This window comes from Botryllus schlosseri, chromosome 6 (genome assembly GCF_051294905.1).
Source record: "Botryllus schlosseri isolate E-star chromosome 6, Bs_hap1, whole genome shotgun sequence".
Lineage (NCBI taxonomy): Eukaryota > Metazoa > Chordata > Ascidiacea > Stolidobranchia > Styelidae > Botryllus > Botryllus schlosseri.
The window spans coordinates 4,396,555-4,409,035 of NC_137241.1; the positions used below are offsets into that span (position 1 = coordinate 4,396,555).

At 40.8% G+C, this 12,481-nt stretch overlaps 1 protein-coding gene across 4 annotated transcripts in view; it reads right to left on the bottom strand.

Annotated features, from left to right (window-relative positions):
* The window catches only part of LOC145440951 (uncharacterized), a 31,639-nt gene continuing 19,158 nt past the window's right edge, over window positions 1-12,481 (bottom strand). For 3 of the 4 annotated variants that reach the window (XM_080318740.1, XM_080318743.1, XM_080318741.1), the window contains exons 2-3: window positions 4,343-4,540; window positions 1-873 (exon numbers count right to left, since the gene is read on the bottom strand). In XM_080318740.1, coding sequence (XP_080174866.1) covers window positions 620-873; window positions 4,343-4,540 — 452 coding nt within the window. In that variant the 3' untranslated portion in view covers window positions 1-619. Of the gene's footprint in view, window positions 874-4,342; window positions 4,541-6,987; window positions 7,764-12,481 lie in introns of those variants that run through there. The other variant, XM_080318742.1, reaches the window with a different exon arrangement.

Consider the following 12,481-nt stretch of genomic DNA (forward strand, 5'->3'; position numbering starts at 1 on the left):
TTTACAAAACTAACGTTGCACTACATATACAATACACATACGCAACGGAATCAAATTTTAGAAATTGAGAAGGAAATCTACAGAATAATACATGTGTTTCCACAAACCCGCGTAAGTAAGCATTTGGGATTAGAGCTGGACACAACGATTCGACTGATTGTACATGTTAGTATAGAAAGCTATACGCACGTTAGTGTAAATGAAATAGGAACGATCGAAAAAATACCAAAGTATCTTTAATGTGATAGAGAGCTGGCATTTTATTCTTTGTGGTAGCATAAAAGGTACCTATATTTGAACTTCCACATCTTCCATACTTGTAGTATTCATAATGAGGGATACTTTCGAATCGAAGTGTAATAGTCGATTCAGAAACGAATCACGCATGTATTCGATTTCGCCCAGCCCTATACTTGAATCACTTTTTAAAGACCAGCAACATTAAATATATAATCTCCAGGCTAGTCTCTCATATAGTCATAAATATCCACAGCGTTGCCACGTCAAACACTACAGCAACACTCTGCCGCATACATCCGGGTCACCCTACGACAATCTCATTGTTTACATTTCGTTGTACGTCTACAACATGCGTGACGAGTCGAAACGTCTGCGCATGTCAGCGGCCAAACTTGTCGGGCGTCGACCTCGACTGTGGAGAGGCGTTGTTCGGCGGTCTTGGCAACGGTCGCGGTGATAGATTGGGAGGCAAGATGGGGCCGGCGCTGTTCCGCGCCGGAGCAGTCTCTCTTTTGGCTTGCTTTCCTTGCACTTGGGGTTGGCTATTCCAAAAATTGCCCGGATCGGTACCGTAAAACTGTAGCTGGTAGAGGCGTCCTAGGAAGCTCATGAATTCTGCGAAATTCATCTCTCCTGTAACGGAATTAGAACCGTAAGCATTTAGACCAGTGGTTCTCAAACTTTTTTTAGATACGCCCTCTTTATGATACTGAAAAAATTCGCGCCCCCTTATCATCATATCACAAATTGCAGCTAGAATGCTAGAAATTCCAACGGAGACTTTGATGAAATGGAAGGTTTTATGACTGTTGATGAGATAATTCTCAAATATGAAATTCGGACAGAGAGCCCATAACCATGAATTGGAGGTAAATCGCGCGGAGCGCCAAAATTTACTTCAGTTGGCCGAAGCTTCGCGCCTCCTTCAGATGCTTTCACGCCCCCCCCCCAAGGAGGCCGAGCCCCCAGTTTGGAAACAAATGCTTTAGACGACTCTTGTCTCAAACTAGTACGCGTCAGGGTTTTGAGTGACTCAGACAGACTCGAGTCATTTTCCTAAATATGGAAAATGGCTCGACTCGATTTGAGTCAGTTGGTGTATTCACATGACTGGTATTCGAGTCATTAAGCATGACTCGAGACTCGTACGGCTGAACAGCCATTTCGTTATATCTGGTATGCATGGTGTTTGTCGTCTACCATGGTCATTTACACCAGGCCAATTATCTTCATTTTTATGCCGACTGCTTTTATAAGACACCGCTTACACGGATGAGATGGCGAGGAGGGGCCTAGATAAATCACTAACACTTAGGTAGGAATGCTGGAGTCGACCTCGGTCAGACTCGAACCAGCAACCCATTGGTGTTGCAGCTGTGGATTATACCATTACGGTATCTCGCCACTTATTTCGTTGTATCATGAAAAAAATAGTACGGTGCGACGTTAGTGGAATCATTACCGGTATTTGTAAATTAGGGCCAGATACTATGGACATTGAGGAAAATTACTATATTATGAATGCAATGCATTCAATATCACCCTAATGGAGTTGTAAAAAAGAGTATTGAACAGGATTTGAACTCGACACTGAGCTGTGATCACGATGACTTGGACTCTTTGGACTTGAGTCTCAATACTGTGAATCGGATGCGAACCTTAGAACCCTGACTCAGGGCTTGACTCTATTATGAATTGAAAAAGACAAGACTTGACTCGAGTCAAAACTGCAAAAGTGGAATTGACTTGCGACTCGGGACCTTGTTGTTGTTGTTTGGGGTATTCATGGTGTTTGTCGACTACTATGGTCATTTACACCAGGCCAATTTTCTTCATTTTTATTCCGTAGATACCGACTTGTAGCACGGCCCACTTCTAGGTTTCTATAAGACAGCGCTTACGCGGATGAGATGGCGAGGAGGAACCTAGATGAACCTCCAACACTTTGGTAGGAATTCTAGAGTTGACCTCGGTCGGACTCGAACCCGCAACCCACTGGTGTTGCAGCTGTGGATTATACCACTACGCTATCTCGCCACCTACTCGGGACCTTGTGACTTGATTACAACCCCGATACCCGCGTTTGATTACCTCCGGAAGTTATACAACGTGCTGGTACAAAAAAACCTGTCATGTAACTCACGGGAGCATAGAGAAAACTTGGAACAAAAAAGTTTTACACCCAAAATTCCATGATATGGACAATATCTCTTCAATCGGAAGTAATTATCTTATGCTACAGTTTCGTGAATTTGTGTCCCGATTTTGCAAGCTATCAAGACCAGATTTTCAAGACTTGCCAAGTCTCCAAAATAGTCGATTCTATTCCTAAACACACGCGGCTGATCTACGGTAATGTGACCCTTGGCAAGATCTGAAAGGTGTTGCATATGGGATTTACGGACGCTTTGATTAGTGTGAGGATCCGACGTATGCCAGAATCTTGAATAATTAATGCAAATGACGATCGAATGCGCGCGTACAGGTGAAGTGGCTCGGGTCAAATTGAACGGCTAAGACGTATATAAACATGTAATCGAAGACCGGCATGTTTATTTTTGAATGATGTGATAGGGATATATGTGTTTGGCATTATGATTTTCGCCGGCAGCAATTTTTATTAGTTTTGGATCCGGAATAGTGCTGGCGAAGAGACTTGGAAAACTAAGATAATTAGACAAATTAGAGCAAAATTCAGGTAATATCATTGTAACCCAGTGATGGGCAAACTTATCAGCTCGCGGGCCACATTCAACATCTGAATACATTCGCGGGCCGCATTGTAGTATAATCGCGGGATTATAAGCCAAGAAAAAGCAAACTTTTATTTGATTTTATAGTAACCAGATGATACATAGATATGGGTTAAAATAATTCAAACATTTATTTGATGATAACGCACATGCGTCAAAACATTAGCGAGATTTTATAAGTCATGGCCAGTGGCTATCTTCAATCAATTCGTCAAAATTAGGGATGTAACTTGTGCCGATTCTTATGACAAGATGGAAATTTGAATATGTGAGCAGCGATCGCGTCAGAGACATGCTGATTCTGCGTTTGGTTAAGCTTCAGAACGCACAATGCTGTCATCGGCATAACCAGCATATTACCTTTAAATACATTTCATCAAAAGGCTTACTGCGTTAAACTTGCCTTCTTCACGGTCTTTTGTAAGGACGACATCAACATAATTTACTGTTATCTCGAACATTTAATCAATTCGGGGGATTAATTTTGCACCACATAACTTGAAATTGTTCCTATTATTAGGCTGCTCGGATTAATGTGATGCTTCAAATTGCAACAACGATTTCATTACAATAACGTCATATAATGACAAGTATAACCTAATACATATTTCGGTACCTCCGACGCCGAAACAGAAGTACCTAGCAGTTGATTCTTTATTGATTGAAAAGCATTCATTTTAACATTCTCGCTCTTTGTGTTGATTTTGACAACTTATTACGATTGTATTGAGGCCGAATTTATAATTAATTTATACGTTACTGCGCATATAGAGGGCGAATCTGCCTAATACATGCTCGAATTGGTTTTTCCAAATACAGCACTGAAAGTTGGATTTCTAACCCTAAATCACAATTGCTATCCGAAAAAATCACTTCCGTTTTGAGTATCTTGGATGTTTAGCAACCGAAACACCTCAAAATGCGTGGGTCCCGACCCGAGGTTGGGCTATACGGCGCCAACCATAAAATCAAAAACTACAATATTAAGATTATACCTTCATCAATATCATGATGAATTATTTTATGAAAAAATTCGAATTTAATTTGTGAAATGCTCGAATGTTCTCATTTTAATTCTAATCCAATTTCTGGTTTTCCTGAAAATGCTACGAGAGAACTGTGTAGTGCGAAACGATCCAAGCTTGCTGTACATACATTTTCCACTCTCATGCTCATGCGAATGAACGCTAGTTTGATATGAACTGTACTTCATTCAATTTCCAGGTTTTCGCGAATTCAGTGATTCTAATTCTAATCTAAATTCGGAGAAGACTGTGTACCAATAATTCTAGATCCCATCTAATTTTAAAAGGTTCAAAATTTTCTAGTTTGTCAAGTCAGGCTCATACCGTCTCCGTCCGTGTCTAACTGGTCGATAATTTCGTCACATTGTCTGCTTGATAGCGTCGCCCCGCATTGCCGAAGGAGGCTTCTCAATTCCCTTCTCTGTAAAGTACCGCCGTTGTCGACGTCATATCTTTGGAATACTTTCAAGATAATCGACGCCGCGTATTCCAGATTCAATTCGGTATCTGAAGCCATTTTTGCTGAAAGCAGAATGATATAGTTGTAAATTTGATTTGCATAAACATGTAAAATCCGAGATGACCCAGTACACGGATCAGTTGGATTTCGCATTTTTACGAACGTATGGATAACATATGTCCTCTTTTAAGAGGATTTGCCCTCTTTTTTCAAGGAAAGCGTAATGTCCTCCGAGTCCGAGGACGCCCAAATGTCCGCTTTCGCGATCCGTCCTCTTTTATTACGTAGAATGTTAGGCGAGTACAAACCAATCCCAACAGGTCATACCGCACAAGAAAGCGCGCGAAAATGGGTTGTAATGGTATTGACGCGAAAGTTGACAAAAAATGGTCAACCCAACGTAAATTGGACGTGGAAACCAGTTTTTAGATACCGACTCGGATAAATGAATTTTTTTTAGTCAACCCACGAATGCGACCACCAAGTTTCTCAAAGATATCCCGTTTTAATGTATCTTAATGTTCCTTGTAACAAGTGTACTGTTTCTCGGATCCGTAAATATGGCAACCCTATGCCAATGTATATATTTATGTCGTGAGAACTATCAAACTATATGAAAGCTACTAAAACAAGGAAGTCAATTTCCTATAGACATTATAGACGATTGGACAATTAAACATCGCTGTATCAAGAAATTGTGTTCTTTAAATCATTGGTTGTGTCTTCCTCGCTCTCAGGAAATTTAAATCAAGAATGATCAGATGAAACTTAGATAGAAGGACGATCGCTTATATAGCTTCCTTGTTCATGAGTCACTGACTCACGCCAAGATGACTATGCATAAATCGCGATTTAAGTACTTTAAGATAAGGCCTATTGGAGGATTGTATAGTACATGTACAGCAGTTACACACTGTGTACAGTACACCATACTACATCACCATCCGCACTTAAGGAAGGTATCGGTTGTCACGACAAGGTAAAAAAGCTTTCAAAACCGCCAGATTGGACAAGACTTGATGTACGATAAGATAAGCGCATATATGCAAATGCTCGTGGTTGAATGTCGTAGGTTGCAATTTTATGTCCATCTTTCGAGTAAGTTACGTATTTGGAATCGTGCTTTTTAACTGTCATTACTATGCTGGCTGACAATGCGAAAATCGAATAAAATCTCTAGAGCAGCGGTTCCCAAACTGGGGAGGGCAACGGGAATTTTAACTATGCTTGTTTTTCGATAATAAAGTTTTCAAGTGTGTATTTATTTAATTGTTATTATGGCCTCTTATTATGCTTTATTATAAGATAATATACAGCGTGTTCTAAGATGTATCTTGTGCCATCATAAAGCATCTATTTTAGGTCGTAAAATTAGCGAAGTGTACGCATTAAGTTGGAAAGTCATTAACACTTTTTCGCTCAACTCAATATCTGAAAAGCAAAAATTAAACCGACTGGATGTCGAACACGACGTGACAGTTGCAGTATCCATAATTATAGCAAACATAGATGACTTCATTGGTGCGGCGCCCTAACCCAATGGTCCCCAACCTTTTTCGACTCATCGCCCCTTATCAAGCTTGACACAAATTTTCGAGCCCTCCCTCCACAGTACCGGGGACATGAAAACGGGCAATTTATTCACCAAATTCTGATCGCCAGTGACTTGACTGAAAAAGGGGCCGTTTTTCAAGTAGTTTCCTCCGAGTTGACATTTTTTAGTCAACTTTCGCGTCATATGCAGAATAAGCCGTCTGCACGGGCATTTTTTGGCAGTGTTAAATATATGTCACTGGACGTTCTAACATCGCCATCTTGTTTCCCAAATTCGCCCACGTTGAGAACCACTGTCCTAAACCGCGTTAAAGAAATATGCCTTATGCCGAGCCCATGGATATCAGCCTATCCTCTCTTGATGGAATGCTGTTGCCATCGCCGAAGCCGTTTCAGCTGGCGAGGGATAGTGATGTTTGGTACAGGCGAATAGCTTATTTTCAAACAACAATAACAATATTTGGAAACTTTCATCAAATACAGCGTTTCAAAATGCAACGTTCTTCCATAAACTCAAATCGGATCGCGGTCGCAGAATATGATTCCGCGGGCCGCGTGTTGGTGACCTCTGCTTTAGAACCTAATGGCTGCGGTAATGGACTCTAGACGAAAAGTCCGTCAGTTTCTGCCTGGTCATCTAAGTCTATACCGATCCATATTGTGCAGATGACATACAGATGGCACGCCCAGCTATTTGCGATTTCTCGAGCTATTTCTCCTGCTGCGTCGAGATAGTTCCTTCTAATCTTACTATATACGCTGGCACTTTGCGGTGGCGGTTTGGGACGGTGTCGTTAGCGTATTCGGTGGTCACCATCCTGCCTACCTCAAATGCGACCAATACGTCTGGTTCGTAGTACTTCTATCAATTCAAAACACCACGGCATTGCGTTAAATGAAAAGATAGGACGGTATCGAAACCACTTGGAGTATAATCTTTCGATCAGACACCCACCTTGGCTCAATACTACTTCCTTCCTTCAATAGCAATCGCGCGATGTGAACATATGTAGAACTGTTCTGCTCGGTAAATATCCATGAATCAGATTCTACACAAACAATTACGTTGTCGAGCTTAAAACAGTAGGTAGGTGGATCAAAGACTAGAGCGACCGCGAATAAAATTGGTTTCGATATCATATATATGTGATACGGCTACGGCTACGGATATGGATACGTACACGGCTATTTTGATGATATAAATATGGCTGGTTTCGAGATCGATTGATTGTGTTATCGGCTATCGATGGTACTTAAGAAGATAACAAGATGCCAACCAGATAACGGCAAGAAAACAGCTTTCTTATGCAAAGACGACGATTATGGAATCCTTGAAATGTATATCTAGTTAAACCCACGAGTCGACCGATCGAAATATTACAGCTGGGACGAATATAGCCCTATACTCAATCTCCTAAAGATATTGCGGCGTGTTTAAGAAATAAGATAACGGATGCGTCCTCCGGGACAGGCATTAGACGTCGAATCGAATTGTTCCGTATCATATACGGTAGGCTCGACTCTACGTCCGAAAAGAACTGTCAAGGTGTTTAATATTTCAGTGTGCAATCAGACATTGGCATGTGTTGTCTATATATAATATGTACTCTGCATTGCTCGGTACTAATAGGCCTACATATTCTAAATATATTGAGAATTGGATTTCCGGAGTGACTACAGCACGATACCGTTGGGATCATGTCACTAGACCTTCGAGTCACAAGTCATTTCGAGTCATTGCACATTTTAACTCGAGTCAAGTCAAGTCACTCGATGTTTGGAGGTGACTCGAGTCAAGTCGAGTCAAGTCAAGTCAGGTCACGAGTCAAGTCACGATTCAAGTCAAGTTGCCTTTTCGAAGTGTGAGGCATGATTACGCCATGGCATTTTGCTAGCTGCTTGAAATACAGGCTGAGTGGTCATTGATTTTGAGCCGATGAACGAATATAGAAATAAAGAAACACGGAGCAAGGCGTTGTATCGCTCACATATACATAAAACACTTAAACTACGTAAGTAATTCCATAGCCTCAGTTTATTGTTACCAGCCAAAATAGAGAATAGAGAAACAAATTTATAACATGCAATACATAACCCATCTACACATATCCACGCGATAGAATTCGAGCCTGCGCCAATGGCTGACGAGTATATAAACTATCAGGCGCGTATCCAGAGCGCAAAAAAAGGGGGGGGGTTTTGCGTCACGAAATTGGCTATGGTGACGTCATGATTGCGATCACTCGTCTCCACGCCGTGGCGAATATTTATAGTTTATTAAGAAACAGAGATTTGCGGTGAGTGGGAAGATGTACGAATACGATACAGACATTGCCTGAAAATCGCGTTTCTTTCACGGCATGATTGAAAGAAATTCGTAAATGCTCACATTTAGTCATGCGCCGGCAAACGCCGCCCGTCTCCAAGCGCCTAGTTCCGGCCAGAGATGCGCGATTTTGTTGGTTTTTGACGATATTATGCGCACGTCGCAGCGCACGAACAAGCGCGGAATAAGGTGGTAGCATAAACGAGGGCGATCGCGATCGCCACAGAGAGGTGTGGTGTGAACAGTGTACGTCGTACACGGATGTGTGCTTTTCGATGGCTTTACTAGCCATACGGCTGGGCGTGTAGTAGCCTACGCGCGAAGATAATTAGACTTTAATTGCAAGCACGCAAGTCAGTCAATTAATACAGAGTACACACTGGGATAATAACTAGATCGACAGAGAAACTTGTCACCCGATATAATTAGGTTAACTTTACTACTAGGCCTACTCAATTCTCCCGTTCAGCGACAACATAGGCCTGTATTTGGACGACAGCAAGCCACCTAACAATCGAGAACGTGGATTGCTAGGCTTGTATTTTGAAATGTGAATGTCGATCGTAGGCCATTTCTCGCCAATAATCGCGAATACAATGTGGATTTGAGAATAGCATTGTCGTACTGGTGCCGTCGTGTCTGCGTCTCGCTGATCAATCAACACGCCGCGTGCAATTCTTAATTAGGATTTCAAGGCGAGCAGGTGGAGCGAATTCGCGAGCGATGTTGATTGCCGACAACTTCGTCTTTGCAATTACGTATCGCGTCGGCCAATTAGATTAGATTTTCCTAAGATGCATCTCTCGTTTTAGCAAGGCGAGAGAGAAATCGAGGGAAGAAAGTTGAGAACGTCAGCAACCGCCACAGCTGAAATGTAGCTGACCAAGCGCAGAATTCGTATGGAATTAGCGAATTATAATGACCTATTTTATCCTTTCGACTAATTCGGCGCATAATTCCAATATTTTGTAGGGGTGTTAGTCCCCTTAAATAACATTAAGACGCCATATTCGCCTTCTCATACGTAAAAACGAATATGTTAAACTGATAAATTAGCAAATATTAGAGGCTATATTTGACATTAATTTTTAGGATTTTGAAAAGGGGGGGGGTTCCGACCCCCTAAAACCCCCCCTGGATACGCCACTGTAAACTATATTCGAATTGTATTTAACTAAACTAGAGGTTTGGTGCTGTAAGCTCCGATCACTTCGTTTGTGGTCAATTTGTTTGAGAGAGATCAATGAAGACTCATTAAATTGAACGGCCATTGAATGAGTGTTCGCTCTCACGGATTACGTAAGAGTTTCGCGGACAATCCGAACATATATGCCAGATACAGTGATTTTTATTGACACCGATTACTTGAAATTGACTCGTCAATTTTGCTCCGAGTCACGAGTCAATCCACATTTCTGATGCGCCGAGTCAAGTCAAGTTAGCCGTTGTTGCAAAGTGACTCGAGTCATCTCAACACTGCGCTATATCACAACCGTACCGTACATAATAGCAGTTTAACGTCGACAACGGAAATCTATAACTTGTAAGTGGACATCATCACACCGGATTTGAGGTGCTGTTAGTGATCCATTATTCAAACGACTGTCGACAATTACGCACACCTATCCCTGCATATGCGAGAAGGAAATTACATCCGATACTGGTGTACGCCAAGTACCAACCATAGTTCGTGCGGCCTACTAATAAATTACTGGCTGCCTATAGTATGCCAAGGTTCGCCCATATAATATGATTCGGACTATTCACTGCAAAATCTATACCCGAAGAGCTTCATGGAGGTACAGAACTTCGATATACAATTGAATAGTATATTCCTATTGAAATAAACCCGAATATTTTCGGCTGACATTCGCTAGGGGTAATCGTCCGCAACTAGCAGATAATTTGAAAGAACATTGTATATCAACAATCCTATCACCAGATATCATTCGATTGTGTATTAAAGTTCGTTACCTCCAAGAACCCCTTCAAATGATTGATATATAGATTCAGTACAGTCGAATCTCTGCCGACAGCGTTTAGTACCGAATTTATCATTCCCCATAAAATTATCGACGAAAGTGTCACGTCTAATCTGGGATTTCATTACAGACGGACGATGTCTGCTGACGTTATCATTATATGTTAGAATATCATTTATATAGTATTATCTACCACCAAAAGTAAATACAATATAGTTTGTGTACCAAGCTGAACCTCACATACATGGCGAATGGACTATACTTAATCCGATTACAACTGGGGAATAAGTGTTTGCGGTTTGACATTTGTGTGTGTGTGTCTCTGTGTGTCGACTTGATCGAATTGCTCCTAACAGCTGTACTATAGACTCGGTGATCACCAGATCATTTCGCTGCAGTTTCATATCGCAATTACTACACCTATACATTATGCGTATGCATATTTTATTACACCGGTTCTATAAAACTGTCTCGCGAACTTTTATGAGATAAGAGAACCTATTAGCATTACTGTTAGCTATCGATGACTTTTTTTGTAACAAAACCGGCTGATGAACATGACATCTTTCATGGAACCGGATGGCAATAAATTTGAATCCGACCACTTGTTAAAACATATCACTGAATCAAGACATATCTAGGTCTGCAGACTTGAACAAATAGATGATTCCATAGTTGTCAATTAGACTAATTGCAGCGAAATGCCGGTAATCCAATTCTATTTTAATTCGTAAAATGTCTCTTTGGACTAATTCTAATTTTAATAAAATTTTAAAATGTTTCTCTGCCCCTAATATAAATCTAATCTAATTTCTGTTTTTTTTTAAACTGCTACAGTAAAACTGTATAGGTCGAAACGAGTCGAGCTTGACGTACAGACATTTGCCATTCTCGTGCTCATCATAATGAACTCTGATTTGATATGAAATGAACGTGATTTATTGTGCACGTTGTCGCGAATGCAGTAATTCTAATTCTGTTATAATTTGAAAAAAAAACTGTATAGCTATGATCATAGTTATAATCCAAGACTGCATTAGCAATCTCGAAAGCGTCACAATTCGATAATCCCAAAATAAATCAGGGGCTTCACAGCTCGGCTAAGTTTCCAAGGACCGTACCGCAATGTCACGGCTGTTCTTACCAAAATGAATATATCCCCGGAAATGACATTATCTTCGATCAGGTAATACGATTTGAACGAATTGTGCGTAGGTTACGTGGCATCGGATGGATCGCGAATTAAATTAGTGTCGACTTACGGGCTATTAAGGAAGACTATACACAGGGTATGACAATCGTAATAAATCAATGTGTCGATCAGTGGCGCTGTAAGGCGTGTGCTTGAGCATAGAATCCGTTCATCTCAACATTTCGGTTTCTCGCGTAGCGATCGATGTCAAAGCACTTTACAACCTTAATTATAATTAATAAATTAGGCTAATATATTATACTCGAGATTCGATCGTGCTGGTGTCAGGTTTGGACAGCTAGCTAATGCTAATTGGAGCGAAATGTCGGTAATCAAATTCTTATCTAATTTGCAAAATGCTGCTTTGTTCTAATTCAAATTCGAATCTACGCGAGAAATGTTCCTATGAGCTAGCTTTAATTCTACTAAATATTCTGGTTTTCATGTAAATAATACAGGAGAACTGTACTGTATAGTGCGAAACGAGCCAAGCTTGCTATACCGACATTTGTCATTCTCGTGTCTGAGATTGAGAATGATTTGATAAGAGAGAGAGAGAGAGAGAGAGAGAGAGAGAGAGTGGTGGTTGTACAGAAAATATGCATGCACAGTAGGGCTGTTCAAAAATAACTTTTTTTTCCCGATTCAAGCCGGTCACCTCTTAAATCGTCAGGTTGCAGTAGAAAACCTTGCTCACCAAATTTCACTCGATTCCAACCAGTAAAGGCCTCCGAAGATCCAATTAAAATTTTTAATTTATTATGGAAAATTTAAAAAAAAAATTTCCAAATTTTTCTGCCAACCCCATGAAATTGTTGAGCTGTCTTCAAAGACGTTGCAAAACAAATTTGAGTCAACTCCGACCAGTAGAAGCGGAGTTATGTGAGTTTTTCGATGATATTTCTCGGATTATCCTTGATCGGTGGATAATCCGCGTTGCACAGTATTC